Here is a 20,729-nt window from a genome sequence, read left to right on the forward strand (position 1 = left end):
CACACACACACACACATACATACATATAAACATAGAAAGAGAAAAATCAATTTACCCTCAACATTTCTACACATCTTACTCTCTCTTCCTTTCAGTACTATCTTAGAAATATCAAGAGTACATGAATTTTAAAGAAACCAGAAAGAAGGAAAGTGAGATAGGATGCAAAAATAACAAAAATGAAACATAAAAGGTCGGGAGAACATTGCTAATGGAAAAGGGAAAATTAACTTGCCTATTGAGTTTCATACGTTCAATCTTGCCTCAGAGAACTTGGGCTCTAATCTCCCTAGTGCCATACAATGTCAAAGTAGGCATTTAAGAAGACATGTAACCTCTTTCAGACTTCTTGATGACAATTTTGATCATTATCCCTATGAGGAAATACCTCTCCATATCCGTGCTTGGTTAGTCCTGTTTATTTTTGACTACAGCTACAACAAGGATGTCTCCTGGTTTCAATTTACCATACTAATCCAACCATTTGAAAAAGCAATGATGATAATAATGGCCATATATTTTCAGAAGTGACCAACACTGTGAACAAAAACAAGCCGATGGCAAAGAGAACTACCTGCAAATCAACCCTTCACTCAGACAAATACAGAACTGTCAGTACTCTTCCTAGGAACGTTTGATGTGTTGAAAGTAATAAATCTTTCAAGATGTTGGCGGTTCTAAAGTGAAACCAGACCAGCTGATCATAAAGAGGTCTTAAAGCTTTCCCTGAAAGACTCCAGTGCACTATAGAAACTTAACAGCATGATCTATTGCTGTTTGATTTGTCAGAAAGCTTCATTGTTTGCTATTTCCTGACTGTGACTTTTTCTCTTCCCACTCACTGACCCCAGTTTACTTCAGAAAGGTCAGGCAAACTCTGCTCACACAAGCTATTATTCCTTTCTCTGTTATGATCCATCACTTGCCCTTTGTCATTGCTTCTGTTAAAACCCTGGTCCAGTTTTTCAGTCCTACTATGCCAGTAATATCCCATTTTCTATCTTACTCTGATCCCTATGCTGTTACCAGATACTTCAGATCATGTCATTCTCCTGATCAAAATTCTATAAGTAAATCGCCCCTCACCTCCCACCCCACCCCCAGCCCCACTGCCACATAAGGCTACAGAATAGAGTCACAGTTCTCCCTGGCTTTAAGCTACTCTTGGACACAAAAAAAAAGGAAAAAAAAAAAAAAAAGCTACAAACTACCGATAATTCAATTAAAGATAGGCATCTAACCAAAAACTTTGTTCTGGATATTGTCTTTCGATACCTTTCTGGATCTCCTCCTGACATGCTATTAATGATCATTGTGGTGTTTGCATGTTTCTTAGACGACAGACCAGGCTAAACCAGTAGCCCAAGTCTGATTTCACAATCTCCAACTTCTATCACTGCCCAGACTCCACATCATGTGTCCCCTCAGTTTGGACTTGAAGACCCTCCACATCACAGGACCCTGGTATTCTCATGTTGTCTTCTGCAACCTCCCCACTCAAAAACTCCACTCCATTCACTGTCCCACTCTTGCCCCTAATTCAATACTTTCTCACCTCTGTACCTTTCACACTTGTCTTATTGAGAATGTTTTCTTCCTCCTCTGTCCTGCTCTGCTCATTCTACATTTTCCCAGTTTAAATCTTATCTATTTAGAGAAACTTCAAGACTCAAAGCCATTTCTCCCTCCTTTGAACTCCTGGAGACTTAGCTCATCCTACCCATTTGGAAATGATCAAGTGCCAGGTGAGGAACATATTATCATCTATATAAGCCAGTCTCTCTTCCCAGTTTTACTTCCTTATCAGCAAAGACCATGCATTTCATTTCTTTGTATTCCTAGTTACTAACACAAGTGCTTTATATAAGAGGTACTCAGTGAATGTTGTTTTAAAGTTAAATCGATAAATATTTACCAAGTACCTTTTAGAGGAAATCCCGCTAAGCACTAAGGAAACTATGCACAGTAGGTGTGCCAGTTTGAATATATTCTGTCCCCCAAATGCCATTATCTTTGATGTAATCTTGTGTGGGCAGATGTTATCAGTGTTGATTAGATTGTAATTCTTTGAGTGTTTCTGTGGAGATGCGCTCCACCCAGCTGTGGGTGATGACTCTGATTGGATAATTTCCATGGAGCTGTTGGCCTGCCCATTCAGGGTGGGTCTGAATTAAATTACTGGCACACTATACAAGATCAGACAGAAGGAGCAAGCTACTAGAGCCAAGAGGAACACTTTGAAGAAAGCACAGGAGCTGCAGATGAGAGACAGTTTGAAGACAGTCGAAAGCAGACTCTTGCTCCAGAGAAGCTAAGAGAGGACAAATATCCCAAGTGCAATTAAGAGTGACATTTTTGAGGAACTGCAGCCTAGAGAGCAATGTCCTGGGAGAAAACCATTTTGAAACCAGAACTTTGGAGCAGACGCAAGCCATGTGCCTTCCCAGCTAACAGAGGTTTTCCGGACACCATTGGCCATCCTCCAGTGAAGGTACCCGATTGCTGATGTGTTACCTTGGACACTTTATGGCCTTAAGACTGTAACTGTGTAACCAAATAAACCCCCTTTTATAAAAGCCAATCTATCTCTGATGTTTTGCATTCCAGCAGCATTAGCAAACTAGAACAGTATGCATGTGATAAAAGCCTGTCGATTTGAAAATCAATAATTACCGAACATTAACTATGTGATTTTGTTACTCTAGACACCATAAGGGATTAAAAGATGAATAAGACATAGGCCCTTCCTCATGAATTTTGCAATCTTAAAGAGAGAGCTGTTTAAAAAGGAAAGAGAGAAATATTACAGGCAGTTTTTTAAAAAGAGTGTTATTGAAATTCCAAACCAACAGAACATTTAAGAGTGCAGTTATTTAGAGAGGGTGATCCAGAAATTTTCATGGCTAATAACTAACTATTTATTTACTCCAGGGTTAAAATATATTATCCTAACAGTTAGCACCAGAATACTTCCCAGGGAAAGCATTATCATTACTTTGATATATAACACAATGGACTTTTGGGGTCTGAAAACATAGGATGAAGGGCTGGGCCAAGACGGAGAAAGCAGTTCAAAGGGAACTTTAATTTTCCCTCATTGGAAAATGGAAAGGATTTGGGAAAAGAAATAGAGGGTATTTCAAAAAAAAAGTGAAGAAGAGTTAAGACAGTGTGCTGTAGGTCACTCACATTGAACTGCAAGAGCCAATTTTGCACATCCTGTCCTAAATCCATGTTCAGTGATATCCAGTTAGTAGTTTAAAGTTAGTCATAGTGGGAATATTTACACAACTGAAATTGGCAATGCTACAAATCAGGGTTTTTCTGTACTTTTTTGACAACCAGTTGTGAAACATTTACCAACACACAGCTGATTTAGCCATGGAACGGAAGACATAAGGAATATGTTAAGCTTGAACATGTCAAATATTCTGTTTTAAACTGTGTATTTTGCCTCAAATTTAAATTTCCTTTTCATCCCAAATTTCAGTGATGTTCACTATAGAAATAAAGACCGTAGATGAATATGTTGTACATGTTTATGTGTGAGTGAGTGAGTGAGTATGTGTAAAATACGGACTAGGGTTGAAGGAGTTGGAATGATGCAGAACAGTGAACAAATTTTCTGGATGTTTAGATAATCTATGAACAAAACAAATTCAATAGAACTTGCAATCTTAGGTGGCTAGAAAAGTGGGCTGAGAGAATGGCAGGTGGTAGGAGGTTCCCACCCTGCACAGGATTCAAGCGAATTGCACCTAAATTTTGAAGGCAGAGAACCTCAGCTAACTTCTGGGTTACACAATTAATTGTAATCTAGTGCTGTCTCTTTTGCTCATTCAATTCCCTATGCATTGAAAGATTCTTGTATATCATGACATACAGAAAGATCCTGAGCAATAAATTCACAGAACCTTCAAAAAACTGACTGCTTGGTCTCCACCAATTAGTATGCCTCTCAGAAGTGGTGATTTCCAGGCTGACTGATGTGGATGAGCCTTGTCTCCAGAATTAGCTATTCCTTGCTTCACTGTACGAGCCTAAAATGATCTAAAATTTTCTAACTTTCATACTTTAATATGATAATAGGTAAGTTATTTTATACCATTATATCACAATACCATGTTATTAGCAGTTTACTGTTATTAATATTAGATCCAAATTAATGCATGAGGATATCCTTTAAAGTTAGAGAATATCAAATGTCTTAAAAGCTTATGAGATAACCTTGAGGATTCTTGCTTCTAGGCTTCTGACTAGATCTTGGCAAATCCCAGAAACAAAGTATTGGTATAATGCAAGGAGAGGCAGAACCTACAAGGAGAAACACATTCTTTAAAATAAAAAAATTAAAAAAAAAAACATTTTATCACATTTATAACCTAATAATCTAATTTAGCCAACTATTAAATGTAGGATATGTTATGTAAAGCCATGATTGATTTTCCATGCAAGGAGACTCTACTGTTTGGTATAAGTGAAATGATCTGCCCAGCATATGCTTCATAATTTTATCAGAATTTTAAGATGCTATAAGGGACCTACAGTTCTGAGCAGATACCATTTGGTACCCAAGTCCTAAGTTTCACAACTCTTTCATCTTTAAGCAAGGAAAAGTAAAAATCCAATTAACTATCTTCCTTGAAAAAATTAATTCAGCATATATGTATGAATAATATAGACCCTATAGAAAATATATAGCTATGAGCTATCAAATAAATGCAAAATTTGAAGCAAAGGAACTCACATCCACGTCCCCCTGAGTAGTTCCTATTTTTTTATCTCAATGTCAGCTGCTATTTGTCTTCAGTCAGGATTTCTCAATCAATACAAAATATTTATGACATGCCTACTATGTGTCAGGCACTATTGAATGAGAACAAAGCCTAACAAGTCCCCACCTTCACAGGGCATACCTTCTACTGACTAAAAACCCAAGTTAATCTTCCCATAATATTTTTACATTTCTAACATTAACCCCAAAGCTCAAGTGTTCTTGAAGTATCATGAATATATGTGAGGCCTTGTGGCTATCAGGTTTTCAATTAATCTAGCCACTATAGAGAAAAGTGTTGGGAGAACAGTTTCCAAGACATCTGCTTGCAGGGTACCTGATCTCAACTCAAACTTAAAGTTCATTTCCTACAGCTGCATCTGCCCTGCCAAGGGGAGCTGAGGCGAGAAGGGGGATTGAGTTCCCCACTATTTAGCAAACTATTTCCCATGGCTCTACAGTACTCTGGGTCCCATAGCAAATTTTATATATGGTAGAAGTCTCCTTAGTCACTGAGTTTCTTCAGGAAAAGGTTAATGTAATACAAAAGGGAATGTTTATATATCTTGCAAGTTCAGCTACGGAAGCTCTAATTGTCAGTCAACTGGCAGCTGTTAATGGCAATCGAAAGGATTAGAACTGGCCAAAAATGATTTCGAACACTACATTTTCTACAATTATGCACTACAAACATAACAGAATAGCTTTTTCTACAATTAATGTGGTACAAAACATTAAGAGTTGGTGATTACCTTTGAGATTCAGTATCTTTTTTTTAAGGGAGAAATAAAAATACACTATTTTTTATTTCTGGTGATTGCTCAATTATTCAGAAAACTTTCTTAATTTTTTAAGATTTAGAAGAAAAACCTCTCATTTCCTTTCCAATGCAAGGATATGTATTATATATGACCATGGCTAGACAGCTAAAAGCTACCCAGGGGATAGAACCACTTTCTAAATTCAGAAATGCATCCTCTTAGCAACAAGAGGATCACCGTTTTATTTTTTTCTGACAAATAATTTCTTGCCAAATCTGCCAAATTTTACAAGTTTTAAAAGCATTTATCAACCTCTTCGCTTTTGACCCAAAACTTTGTAATTTACAACTTGTATCAGGGCCAGAAACATTTTCAATATAAAGAGTTGAATTTAGAAGAACAAACATGCCAAGAGGATAGGGGAAAAAAAAAAAAAAAAAAAAAAAACTGTGCAAAAAGAGAAGTAGGTATGAAAAATATGGAGGAAAAGGAAGAGAAGCAGAAAAAAGAGAAAGAACAGACATTAAGATGCAAAAGTAAAGAAAAAAGATAAATAAAATAGAGGAAATGGCATAAAGGCAAAAAAAGGAAAAAGGAAAAATAAGGTAAAGGAGGAAAAAAGGAAAAATAAGGTAAAGGAGGAAAATAAAAATGCCCAACAGTTTTTAAAACATACTGATGTATTTTTAAAATACAATCAACTTCAAATTATAATATATAATGTGATTTCTCTTCCCCAAAGGGTAAGAGAGTTTTATTTGGGTCTTTGACTTTCTTAGGACTTTAATAAATATCCACGTTTTATTTCACAGCTATAATCTGTTGTTTTCTTTGACCTCAATAGGTCAAAGATAAGAGACACAAAGATAAACTTATCTCAATTAAGAAATACTCTCATAGTTCTGGTATTGATATGGACTGAGTTATGTGTGTTCTAAACTCTTGTGAGATAATTGACACATTCTAATCAATTTCACCAACAGTCTTAAGAACAAAAAGATAAAATAACAGAGTAAAAATGAAAAAAGAAGAACAAAATCAAATAGGCATTGCTTTTGTACCCAAATGCAATGCGAACAATTGTGTCAAAGTAATAATATTGATTAATATATTTTATTTCATTTAAAAGTTAGACAAGAAATGACCAAAAGAATATTAGCAAATTTGGAAAAGTGTAAGGTAAGTGGAGCAAAATACCATAATAAGCGAAGATTAATTGATTTTGCAAATTACTTACCATTAGATTTTGCTTAGCAAAATGCAGTTCACGTATAACATAATACAGACTTGCAACTACAGAGCAAATGTCAGCTCTATATCTATCTGAGAAGAGTTCGATGCCTGGGAGAAGCTGAGTAATTTCATACTGAGCATAACAACGTTGAGTTTTGGGATGTGGGAGGGTAGTTCTAAGCAAACCCTGAAAATGAAAAACAGTGAAGTGAAGAGCTATCAAATTGCACTTGCAACACTGGAACAACAACAAAAAAAGTGCATGGATTACTAGCATGTCTACTACACTATACCCTGTAATAAATTGTACTTATCATTACTATTATCATCATTATAGGTTCCAAATGCATTTATCACTTATGTATTTTGTATTCCATGCAAAGTATGCCTTTTGTATTCCATGGTAGTTGGATACTTACTATTTTCAGAAGAAATTATTATATTTTCACCTGTTGAGGGTGAATTGGGCACTGTTGATAGGTTCTTCATAAACATTATCTCATTTAATCCTCATTTAACCCATCCCTAGAAGCTAAGCCTTATTATCCCACAAATGATATCACTGAGGCTTTTAAAACTAACATATCCAAGATCACACAGCCAATGTTGGCAGAAAGAAAATTCAAAGTCATATCCATTTATCTAAAAAGTCTATGTTCTTTCCACTATACCAAGCTATTAGTATAAGAGAGAAGACAACTTATTTCAGAAGAATTGTAAATTAGGCAGAGTTATGTCTGAAATTCTTAACTGTTTAATTTTACTAATATTTCCTGGGTAATTGATGTCATCAGTACTGTACTAGAAAAAATACATTGTACTAGAAACAAGATAAATACACAAAACCAAATTTTATATAAGGAGGGTTTCTTATGTTATCTTAAACAATAAGTACTTCTTCATGACAAAAGCATTATAAAATTACTTTAATGTGTCTCTCAATTAAACGGCTTATTTTTAAAATTTCCTCCTTTTAAAATTAGAGCTGTTGTAGTTTTACAGAAAAATCATGCAGATAGTACATATATATACCTCACACACACATATACAGTTTTCTGTATTATTAACATTTTGCATTAGTGTGGTGACTTTATTACAATTGATGAAACAACACTATTATAATTATACTATTATCTACATCCACAGTTCACCTTTGGGTTCTCTCTTTGTGTTGTACATATTTATTTTTATTTTTTTCTCTTTTTATTCTGGTAACATATCTACAAACTAAAATTTCCTATTTTATCTACTTTTGATTATACGATTCAGTGCTGTTAATTCCATTCACAATGTTGTGCCACCATCACCACCGTCCATTACCAAAACCTTTCCATCACCCCAAACAGAAACTTCATACCAATAATTAGATTGCTTATTAAAGCTATTATATATCCTATGCTTAAAAAAAAAGTATGTAACTGCTCAAATTTTTCATTTCACAAATTTGCTTTAAAATCACAAAAAGAATTAACAGGTTTTTGAAGTGAATTGCATGAGCTCATTTTTATTTTAGGTGTAGTATTCCTAAGAAATTATGACTACATTAAGTAGACAGTTAAATATTTTTAAGTCAATTCTTTTCTAAAACATAAACAGGATTACCTTCAAGAACAAGAAGTATCTGAGAGTAGAGAACACTTTCTGAGGAGTCAGAGCCTGATTATCATTCCCTGTGTACCCGGCCTCCACTACCTCTTCCCTTTGAAGCACAGGAAAAAAGGTGTACGGAACACAAGAAAACAGAAAAGTCCGGCCTTACATTCGGAGAAGACTTCCCAAAGAACTGATCTATTTCCAGATTCATAAGCTAGTCAAACTCCTCTGATACACAGAACAAGGATGTTCCTCCTTCAAAGTAAACAGAACCTTTTGTAGATGGCAAAGGCCCATGGCTACATCCCAGATTCCTGAAAAGTCTTCTATTTCAGAAAAAAAAAAAAAAGTGCCTTTCTTCAGTGAAGTCAAACCAAAAGCCTGAGAACTACAAACACGCCACTCCTGGAGTCTTCAAGTTATTTCTTGTTTTCATTATAGGACATATCTCACATCATGCAAATAGGCAAAACTTTTTTAGAGATGAGATAACCTATGTCAGCCATTTTATTTAATCCTGGTTCACGGTGTTTTCCTACCTGTGAGTTTTATGAAACAGACAAACTACTACACCTTTTTACCGATCAAATGAATGGCCGTGCTGACTAGAGAACAACATACATAATCAAAGTTACCTGAAAGAGTAATGCAGACAAAATGCAACAGTTGGTTCTCTTTTTAACATCCAATGTTTTAATGAATCTAAATAAGAAAAAGAAATTGATTGGTAGACAATTTTCCAAAAATATTTTTATATAAATATGTCTAGAAACTCACGAGTTTTCCAAAATTAAAATAATTTGTATGATTCTGGAAGTGCTACATACTCATACAAGATCTAGAACACAGAAAAATATAAAGAAGAAAATGAAAAAGCACCTATAATCCTACCCCATAAAGATTATTGATAATATTTCAGACAATTCCCTTCTAGATGTTTTCTATAGTAGTTCTACATACATACACACACATATGCACATCAAAACCAGAATTTTTTAATAAATACTATTCTATAAACACAATTTTCTATTCATGGGCATAAAGAGCTACAATATTATTATAAAGAACTTTAATATTTTATCATATGGATGTACCATAATACAAAAATATTAATCTCTATTTTGTTTTTTTCCAAAGCTGAGGTAAACATTGTTGCACCTACAATGTTTTTTAAGTACTTGTCCTATTAGTTCCACTGGACAAATCCCTAGACATGGAATTTTTTGGTAAAAAGGATGTACAATTTTAAGGCTTTTGATGAGTACTGTTAAATAATACCCCACAAAGACTGAACCAATGTATTTTCTCACTAAGAGTATATTATGGAACTACTGACAACATTAAGTCTCTCCACCAAGACCAAAGTAATGCTCCTACACTTCCTTTAGAAGAACATGAGTTTTCTGTTTAAAAGCCTTGAAACTCACATATGCAATTATAAACCACATTATCTTCTCCTAAATCTTAATTAGTTAGAACCAGTCAGTTTCATTGTATTAATAACAATATCTATCTGAGTTCAGCTTCTCTGCATGCTATTAGAGTGTGGTTTTTTGCCTTTCTGAGCAGTGAGGAGAAGAGTTTCTTCAATTCAGGGTGTCTACAAAGACAGCCAGAAGGCTTTGTAGAATCACATATCCTGTGGAAGTCAGACTTCCAGCTGGGTAACCAGGAAATGATTTTCTATTGGCTAAAAATCACTAGGTAATGACTTCAGAGGTTCAGAGAGCTGAGGTGCCCCCTGGCAGGAATGCTATAACTGTTCTTTTCCAAGCTGTGAACGTTCCTCAGGCTTCCTCAGTATTTCTATTCTTTGCTGCCAAGTTCTACTAAGTAATAAGCTCAGACATGGTGTGTGTGTGTGTAAGGATGAGTTCCTTCCCAGGAGTGAAAAAAAAAAAACAATTTGATGAGGTTAAAAAAATCCTCAATGTTTAATACTTTTAAAGCAGTAATTTCTTACTTCCCTGCCCAAAGGTGTTAATTTTCTGAAAACATTTATTTATTCTGTTCATTACAGATGAGAAAACAGCAATGTAATTACTAACTAGGAAAATTTTTGTTTTAGTTTGCTCTATAGCTCAAAATATTATGCAGGTTTTTGCCCACCATATCCTGTAGGAGAACTAAAAAGCAGGTGAAGGAAACCTGTGTATCTACTCCCTCCATACAGCCACAATTTCTCACTTATTTAAACTACTTATGAGTGCTAACTATGAATAAGGCATTGTGATTGGCTTTCACATGTTATATGTGGTAGGCTAAATAATGGCTCCCCAAAGATATCCAGATCCTAAACCCCAGAACCTATGAACATGTTACCGTACATGGCATAAAGGACCTTGCAGATGTGATTAATTAAAGACCTTGAGATGGGGAGAGCATCTTGAATTTTCTAGGTGGGCCCAGTGTAATCCCAAGGGGCCTCATAAGAGGGAGGCAGAAGAGTCAGAATCGGAAAAGATGTGAGGACAGAAGCAGAGATCAGAGAGAAAGAGATTTAAGATACTATGCTTTTTGGAGAACCTAAGATGGCAGCTAGGTGAGACAGGGAAAAAAACACCTCCATGAAAAATACTAGATAAAAACCAGAAAGTGACCCAGAACACCAGTTCCAGCGATGCACCAGCCAGTCAAGGTCTGCTAAATCCACAAGGACCGTGCATTTGGTGAAACCGGAAGTCTGAATTCTGAAACGAGTGAATGAGCCAGCTGAAAGTCTGGCAGCTGCACTGCGGTGTGGGGAAACCATGGGTTGGCGTTTGGAGACAGACTAGTTCTTTTTTAAAAAAAAAACCTGGGAGTGGCTGTGAATACGGTGGCAAGAACCACGCAGTGAAGCACGGCAGGAGTGGATCTTGCGAACGCCTCAATATCTGGGGTGGAAGATAGCCCCTCCTGCACCCGCTGCTAATTGTCGTGGAGCCAGGAGGGCAGAGGGGAGCCAAAAGGAGAAAGAAACCATGCCCCTTGCAGTCATCTTCCTGGCAGGCTGGGGATGCTTGTGCCCGGGGCCAGAGCCACAGCCCAGAGTCGTGCCAAGGGTACCACTGTGACAGGGAGTGTTTACCGCAAAACCGCACACATGCCACAATATCAGCCATGGACAGTGGCCTTTAGTGAACCCACAGCTAATTGTCCCAGAGCTGGGAAGGCAGAGCTGCGCGAAAAGGGGGAAATTAACATGCCCCATTCAGCCATCTTTACAGCAGGCTGGGAACGTCCCTGCACGGCCCGGCAGCCCAGGGCTTCCCTGGATGGCTGGCGTGCACTTGTGACATGGCACAGCCTTCCCTCAGAAGAGGTTCTGGAAGAACACGGCTGGAAAGGGGGACCCGCTCAGAAATCCCAGGGACCCTACACCAATACCAAGGACTTGTGGGTCAGCAGCAGAGACAATCTGTGATGAGATTGAAATGAAGGTTTAGACTCTTGGAACAGCCTTAACTCTCCAGGAACACCTGGGAGGTTTGATTACCAAAGCTGACCTGCCTCACTAACCACTCAGAAACATGCCCCACATTCAGGGCAGACAGCACCAACAACACACCCAAACTCAGTGCACCAATTGAACCCCACAAGAATCAGACCCCCACATACCACAAAGACAAAGATGGAGAGAACTGACTTGAAGGGAATAGGTGACTCACGGGCGCCATCTGCTGGTTAGTTAGAGAAAGTGTATGCCACCAAACTGTAGTCTGACAAATTAGAGATTGGTGTTTTTCATATCCTGAAAGAAACCTATCAAGTAAAGCAAATGCCAAGAGGCCAAAAACAACAGAAAATTTTAAAGCATATGATAAAACCAGACAATACAGATAACCCAAACCCAAACACCCAAATCAAAAGATCAGAGGATACACAGTACTTGGAGTAATTAATCAAAGAACTAAAGACAAACAATGAGAGCATGGCACAGGATATAAAGGACATGAAGAAGAGCAGGGCACAGGATATAAAGGACATGAAGAAGACCCTAGAAGAGCATAAAGAAGTTGCAAGAGTAAATAAAAAAATAGAAGATCTTATGGAAATAAAAGAAACTGTTGACCAAATTAAAAAGATTCTGGATACTCATAGTACAAGACTATATAGGAAGCTGAACAACGACTCAGCATCTTTGAGGACCACAGAACAGAAAATGAAAGAACAAAACAAAGAATGGGGAAAAAATCGAAAAAATAAAAATGGATCTCAGGGATATGATAAAACAAAACGTCCAAATTTAAGACTCATTGGTGTCCCAGAAGGGGAAGAGAGGGGTAAAGGTCTAGAAAGAGTATTCAAAGAAATTGTTGGGGAAAACTTCCCAAACCTTCTACACAATATAAATACACAAAGCATAAATGCCCAGCAAACTCCAAATAGAATAAATCCAAATAAACCCACTCCGAGACATATTCTGATCAGACTCTCAAATACTGAAGAGAAGGAGCAGCAAGAGAAAAGCAATTCACCACATTCAAAGGAAACAACATAAGACTAAGTAGTAACTACTCAGCAGCCACCAGTGAGGTGAGAAGGCAGTGGCATGACGTATTTAAAATTCTGAGAGAGAAACATTTCCAACCAAGAATACTTTATCCAGAAAAACTCTCCTTCAAATTTGAGGGAGAGCTTAAATTTTTCACAGACAAACAAATGCTGAGAAATTTTGCTAATAAAAGACCTGCCCTACTTCAGATACTAAAGGAGCCCTACCGACAGAGAAACAAAGAAAGGAGAGAGAGAGAGAGAGAAATTTAACAGACATATACAGAACATTACATCCCAAATCACCAGGACACACATTCTTCTCTAGTGATCACGGATCTTTCTCCAGAATAGACTATATGCTGGGACATAAAACAAGCCTCAATAAATTTAAAAAAATTAAATTTATTCAAAGCACATTCTCTGACCACAATGGAATACAAATAGAAGTCAATAACCATCAGAGACTTAGAAAATTCACAAACACCTGGAGGGTAAAAATGAGGGGGAGATGAAAACATTCCCGGATAATCAAAAGCTGAGGGACTTTATCACCAGTAGAGCAGTCCTATAAGAAATGCTAAAGGGAACTGTGCAGGCTGAAAGGAAGGGACACTAAACAATTGACTGAAACCACAGGAAGAAATAAAGATTTCCAGTATAGAACACATGGTAAATATAAATACCAATACTACTGTATTTTTGATTTGTAACTCCACTATTTACTTCCTACAGGATCGAAAATACATAAACGGTAATGATAAATCAGTGGTTTTGGACTCAATGTAAAATATGTAATTTTTGACAAGAACTACATAAAGGTGGGGGAATGGCGGAGTATAGGAATATAGTTTATGTGTCCAATTGAAGTTAAGTTGGTATGACAGAAAAACAAGATTGTTATAGATTTCAGATGTTAAATTAAAGCCCCACGGTAAACACAAAGAAAGTATCAAGGAATATGACCATAGAGACGAAAAGTAGAGTATGGGTTACAAGAAGTGGGGGAAGGGGCAATGGGGAGTTAAGAAATGAGTGTAGGGTTTCTGTTTGGGGTGAACGGAAATTTCTAGTAATGGATGGTGGGAAGGCAATGGCATTGCAACATTCTAAATGTGATTAATCCCACTAATGGAATGCTAGAGAGGGGGTGGAATGGGAAGATTTAGGCTGTATATATGTTTCCACAATTGAAAAAACAAAGTCTAAATGGACAATGACAATTAAAAGCAAGGATGATCCTGGATGGGATCTGAGGATGGAGGAGAGGAGGCTCAAAGGAACCCAGTTGGGACATAAAAAAAAAAAAGGAAATATAGAACGTGAGCTTTGCATCAATGTTGAATTTCTTGAATTTCTTAGCTGCGCTTAATTTGATTGTTCATGGGAAACGTACATGTGAATTATATTGCTGTTCAAGGATACGTGCAGCTTGCTCTCATATGTTCAGAAGACAGAGCGATAGATGATGGATGACAGATAGGGAGGAAAGGAGGGAGGGAGGGAAAGAAAGAAATGGTGATGTGACAGGATGTTAAAATTGGTGGATTGGGGTATTGGGGGAAGGGGGTTGGGGTATGCTGGAGTTCTGTGTATGGGGTTTGTATTGTTTTTGCAACTGTTCCTGTAAGTTTGAATTTATTTCAAAATATAATTTAAAAAAAAAAGATACTATGCTTTTAGCCTTGAAGATGGAGGAGAGAACCATGAGCCAACAGTGAGGTGGCAGCCTCTAGAAACTAGAAAAGTCAAGGAAACAGATTCTTCCCTAAAGCCTCTGTGTGAAGCATGGTGCTGTTGACAACCATGACTTTAGGACTTCTGACTTCCTGAACTACAAGGTAATAAATTTATGTTGTTTTAAGCAACTAAATTTGTGGTAATTTGTTACAGCAGCCATAGGAAACTAACACATTTTGTAATATAATTCTCACCACCTTGGTTTACAGACAAGGACACTGAGGTTCAGAGAGATTGAGTAATTTGTAGAGGGTCGCAAGTTAGTGGGAAGCTCTTAAATTAAGCCCAATTCTGCCTTCCTCCACACTGTTAATCTCGCCTCTATACCACCTGTTCATTCATTCATTCCTTTGTTCAGCAAATAGTTACTGAATGCCAACTTCATGCTAGGCACTTGGGATGCATGAGTGAACAAAACAAAGACCTGTGCCCGTGTGGGGCTCACCTTCAGTGGGGATGGAGGTGTTGTAGGAAGGGGAGATGGCAGTTGACAATAAATTTAATAAGTAAACTGCGTTACCCTGTGTTCATGTCTTTATGATATGGACATAACTATCCAAATATTCATTGTCTCTAAGTACATGGCTCTCTTCATGGCCCTAGGTGGGGGCCCACAAAGGGAAGGTGCTATGTTATTATGCATTTCATTCCATTGTCACACTCACTGTGCTATCTTTGCTGATATGACTGCTCCTTGCAAACATCCCCAAATACCAACGTTAGACAGAAATTCCTCACTGTAGTCTTTGGAACCTGGAGGTGAGTAACTGTCAGCAGTATTAGTGAGGGAAGGGCCAAACTCCTTCCATGTATGTAGAGCATCTTCTTTTCTGAATATGTCATCAAGGGCTTGACACCAACACTTAAAAGCAGCCCTAAAACAGAAACATGCTATCAGGCAGTAGGTTTACGAGACCTGTGTTATCACATCTCTCTTCCAAAAGAGAAAACAAATCCACACAAGAAATATTTTAATTAAAACATTAGAGAATAAATGAATACTGTTCATTTCTCATAAAGTAACAATTTCTCTCAGATAGCACTGGATGAATAAAATGAAGCAATGTAGTACTACTTATAACTACAATTTATGAATCGATATTTTCTACCATAATTAAAATTTTTTCAAACAAAAACAAATTTATCGTTGTTCTACCAACTCTTAAAAGTCTACCTTTTCTTTTCTGCAAAGACAAGCAGACTTCCAAGTTCATGCAATGCCTGAACTTTGAGACTTCTTTGATTGCTGGCTTGGAGAACATCTGTATTTTTAATCAAGTAAAAGAACAAATGTCAGTTCCTGAAAAATATTCCCTTTATATTTGCAAGAATATTTAAACTGCATTATTCCTTAACTGTGTAGATAGTAATAAGGAAACTGCAAGCTTATAGTGCCTTCAAATGTCACACTATATATATATAAACAGAGAGAGGGCAGATGTTTTCTAAGAACCTGAAGGAGGAAGAGATTGTGCTTAATAGATAAGAAACAAGGAGGTTTCAGGAGAGAGTGAAATAAGAGTCAGGTAGGTAGAGACAGTGAAGAAGAGAAATTCAGAAAAGGTGTGAAATGGGGAGAGGGCTGTGTACATATGGTAATGATGAGGGTGGCTGGAGTGTGGTTTACATGAGAGGGTGAACTGGAAGATAAATCTGAAGAGGGGGGTAGTGGTCAGATTATGGGGCCTCTGAACGCCAGTTGGGGAAATGCGGATGCCATCTGGAAGCAGATGGGAAGCCTCCAAGGGTTTGTTTTTGAGCAGGAAAGTGAGGGGTCAGAGCATATCAGATTTCTTCCTTTCAACTGAACACAGAAAAGCATATCTTTTATATTGCCTGACTTTATTTTGGTTTTCTAACAAATGCAAGCACTTGGGGATGTGTAACCAAAAACTCTGACCAACATGGCAGTGGTTTTTAATGAGGGCAGTGCTGTCTCCTAGAGGGTATTTTAGAAATCTGAGGAAGGGTTTTGTTGGTTTTCACAATGGGTCGCTCCTGTTATGTCTGAGGGGAAGCCCAGAGTCACTGGATGGCCTGTGAAGAAGGTGAGAAACCTGGTTCTAATTATTCAAGAGGCTTTTAACTCTTTTACACCTAAAAGGGTTTTCTGTGGGTGATTTTGAAAAGCCCTGAATTTCCCAGAAATGCAACCACTGTAGTACCTTATTTTGTTCAGACTTTACCAAGAGTTATTTAGCACTTTAGAAAATTCAGCAATGCTGACAGCGGTTGAGTCACCAATACAATACACCTGTACCACCTTTACCAGTCTGCATCTCTAGCACATTCATAGTGGTCCTACAAGCAGAATGGAAGCATCTGACCACCTCACCAGGCCTTCTAGTGCCTGAGCATTTACATACTACCATATAGATCCTTTTATCACAAGCTAGCTTCATTTTTTTCTCCTTTATTGTATATTTAGAGCTCTATAATGATTTTCTAGAAACGATGTGCACAGGAAGGGTATACTGATTATAAATTTTAATTCAGGTTAATAAAGGGAAACACAAAATATCTGTTTTTTTTTTTTTTAAAAAAAAGGGTAAATTGGTTCTGTAATAGGGGTTGAATATATACTGCTGAACTGATAGAAAAGCCAAATCAATCAGGAGGACAAGAAAAATGGGATCAGCTGGGGCAGGGCAAAGAAAGTGACAGTGGCTACATCCCCTCAAAAGGCACACAGTTAGCATCAGAGGGGGATGGACAGAGCATGGCGTAGACGCTAGCAATGGTGGCAGCCAGGCTGAGAAAGTGAGTGGCAGAGGGGGCTGAAAGCCTCTTCCATCTTCACACTGCTCTGCACTTCCTACAAGGGTATGTTGAATGAATTCTATTTTCAAGCGCTTTCATCCTACTTTTAAAGAAAACTTTTTGGGACCAAATGCAATCTCAGTATCCACGTGGAAGATCATACTGAAAATGAATACATAATTAATGAATCTTACCAATAGTTTTATAATAAGAAGAAATTACAAGTCCAAGTTGTGAATAAGGAAGTTTGCTTTTCTCCACCGAGCTAAAAACTCGGAAGTGCTCCTGAGAAAGGTCAGGGGGTGTTGGCAAATGCATCTCCTCAGTTCCCAGGCAAAAGTCCACCCTTCCAGAAATAAATTTTGAATTGTTTATTCCTCCTCTGTCTCCTAAATTCATGAAAAAAAATTAAGGAAGAAATGTTAAATGGAGAAAGAAGGGAAGTTGGTGGGGAGAGAAAAGGGTAGAGAAAATGAAAAAGGAAAGGAAGGAATTATTTGTTCTATAACTGAGGCTTATTTGCAGTTTAAGGGGCATGGTTCCTTCAAACTTAGTTAAGATCATTTCTCAAGAGCCCAGCAGTGTGTGGATGGGCTTTATACCCATGTTATTTCATACACTTCTACAGAGGGGCAGTCAGCCAAAAAGTAAATGTTGAGATAATGCTTTGCTTCTCTTGAGAATTGGTGGAAGCTCCATAGTCTGGGTTTGCCTTTTTTTAATAGCTTCCAACAGTAAAATGTTAGCTTGCCCCTGGGGCAGAGACCTCAGAGATAGAAGCAAAACATAGGTAGTTCTGACCTGAAAAAGAAAAAAGTTTTTAAGATCAGAGAACACAGAGAGAAGAAGAGAAAATACTCTAGGAAAGTAGACAAAAGCAGAGGAGAGAGAAGTTAAGATGGATTTTTGAAGTTTACAGCCTGGGGATAAACTGCCGAGAGTAGTTTGGCACCAGGTGAAATTCATAGTGACTTGGCGTAAATCATTCTTAGAAAGAATATTTCCTTTTAAATATAGCTCTAAAGAAGTGTTGTCTCTAAGGAATAGTTTAATTAAAAATACATAATTTAAGTTAGTTATTATACTAAAGAGGCTTTTTAATACACATTTACAAATGAGTCTTAGATCACAGACTCAGGACTTTCATGAAACCCTGTCCAAAATAAAAAAGTCACTGAATAAATAATGGCTCTGCTCCACCTGGTGATAGTACCCTTAAATTGCTGCAAAAATTACTGAGGGCAAGTTTAAACACTTTAGGTCACTTGCTGGGAAATCTTTATGAGTATGAGAGCATGAATTCTTATTCAAAAATCCTGAAAGTACTACAAAATCAGCTCTCAAAAAAAAAAAGTCTAACCAATTTTATTCATACAAAAGTATATCATTAAATGACTAATGCTAATCATTACTCAATGTGCAAGGTGGCGAGAGCACTGGTGGTCAATTAAATTATTCTCAAGAATTGAAGTATGTATTCATTCAGGACACTTCTCAATTCTAATTCCAGATTTATGTCATCAACTGGGACAATTTCGTGAAAGAGAATGAAATATACCATCACATGGCCAGGAGATCCACTGCAAGAAATTTCAGGCTAGTTCTGTGAATCATATAAGTGATCTGCAAAATTCAAAGATTATTGCCTCTTCTTGGAGGACAAATTTACTTTGCATTCAGTCAGTGACTCCTAAATCTAAGCAATGCTGAGATGGCAGATATTTGAGTCAGACATATCCTTCTGTTTGCACTTCATAAACAACCACAATCATCAGATCACTGATTCTTGTATTCTCTCTCAGCTCTGTTTTCTTCAGTGCTGGTTTCCTTCCAGAACACATGATGGCAAAGATGATTCCAGACTTATTTGTTTCTTAGCATCCACAAACCCAGAAAGAAAAAGTACCTCCTTTCCAATTGCTACAGCAAATTAAATAAAATAGGCATTTATTTTTCCAGATTGGGTCTCATGCTCATTCCAAGAGCTAGTGGGTCATGGTGGTAGTAGGTGTGGGGAGAGGAACAATTAGCCACAAAACTTTATTTTTTACCCAAATATTTGGATATTGTTCTAATTTCTACTTTGGTTGGTAGTAACGAAGTATGTGGTTGTCTTCTGTATGATATTTATATGTATAAAACAACTTGGCAGGGAGGTACAATATGAAATGAAAACTAGTTACATCAATATCAGTAAAATACTTCACGATGGTTGGCAACAACAAAGATTTCTTTTTTTGAATTGTTGTCATGTTTTTAATAAGGCAAGTTATATAAGTCACCTTTGTATTGGACCATAGACTTGGTAAGAGAGTACGATCTATGTAATATTCTTCCACAAGTTTACAACCAAAAGAAAAACTGAAGTCCCAGAATAGGAGAAGCAGAACAAATAAGTTAGGGTACCTCAGCTTGCTACATTCAAAACAATGTCTTTGATTCAGCAAGTTGAGCTCCACCACCTCATCCTACCTCCAGATTGCTTAAGACCTAACTAGGGATTTTATGACACTATATTAAATGCTTGGAAGTTTCATATATATCATCATTCAACAACATGTTATGATACCCCCTTCTGAAGTCTACAGGTTCTTGCATTGCTTAACAGCATCACTTTTATCTTAAAAAAGTCAATAAAAAAAAGAAAAAAAGAAAAAACATTTCAATTAAGGAATAGAGAATTTTTTTATAAGTCAATCAAGCTCTGACCCACATGCTTAGGATATCTGTTACAACCTCTATCAAAGGTGAGATGAACCTGGAATATGCATCTGGCCCAGGAAAGCAAACCTCTTTAGAAACCTCTTTAGAAACCATGAGAATCTGGTTTCATGAGAATCACGAAAATTAAAATTTAAAACAAAGCAAACCTCATTCAAAGATGCATAATCAAGGAGGAAGCAGCACAGTATCTATATATTATTCAACTGGGAGGGGAGAAAAGGGAGAAAAAGAATGAAAAAGCAAATGAAAGATAAAAAATAGTACTTGAAAAAATATCTGCATGAGACAGTAAAGTAATACATTTTACCATTTATTTAGAAAAAAAATTTAATGAAGTAATCACTTCTAGAATACAAAAGCACAATGAAAAGATACACTAACTCAGAGAAGATATGATGAAAAACAGAAATTAAATGAGAGATAGCAGAGCCTAGAGAAATAATAGAAGAAAAAAATCACACAAATGAAGGTCACATTTTTTTAAAAGAACAATTCTGCAGACTATATATCCGTAAACTGGGGATACATGTCAGAGCAAATGCTTTGGGAGGGAAAACAACAACAACAAAACACAAACAAAAACAAGGGAAGCTGTCAGTGATTAAAATAAATTAGGTCAAATTTTTAAATGATCAATTCAGTGTAAATTGAAATTAGGTATCTCCATT

General features: G+C 36.9%; 1 protein-coding gene across 10 annotated transcripts in view; it reads right to left on the minus strand.

Annotated features, from left to right (window-relative positions):
- The window catches only part of CFAP54 (cilia and flagella associated protein 54), a 429,497-nt gene that overhangs the window by 170,681 nt on the left and 238,087 nt on the right, over positions 1–20,729 (minus strand). For all 10 annotated transcript variants that reach the window (XM_037846937.1, XM_037846939.1, XM_037846934.1 and 7 more), the window contains 6 exons: positions 17,532–17,726; positions 15,752–15,839; positions 15,243–15,452; positions 8,997–9,063; positions 6,773–6,955; positions 4,228–4,314 (listed from right to left, as the gene is read on the minus strand). In XM_037846937.1, the coding sequence (XP_037702865.1) occupies positions 4,228–4,314; positions 6,773–6,955; positions 8,997–9,063; positions 15,243–15,452; positions 15,752–15,839; positions 17,532–17,726 (830 nt within the window). The remainder of the gene's footprint in view (positions 1–4,227; positions 4,315–6,772; positions 6,956–8,996; positions 9,064–15,242; positions 15,453–15,751; positions 15,840–17,531; positions 17,727–20,729) is intronic.

Source organism: Choloepus didactylus, chromosome 8, assembly GCF_015220235.1.
Source record: "Choloepus didactylus isolate mChoDid1 chromosome 8, mChoDid1.pri, whole genome shotgun sequence".
NCBI lineage: Eukaryota > Metazoa > Chordata > Mammalia > Pilosa > Megalonychidae > Choloepus > Choloepus didactylus.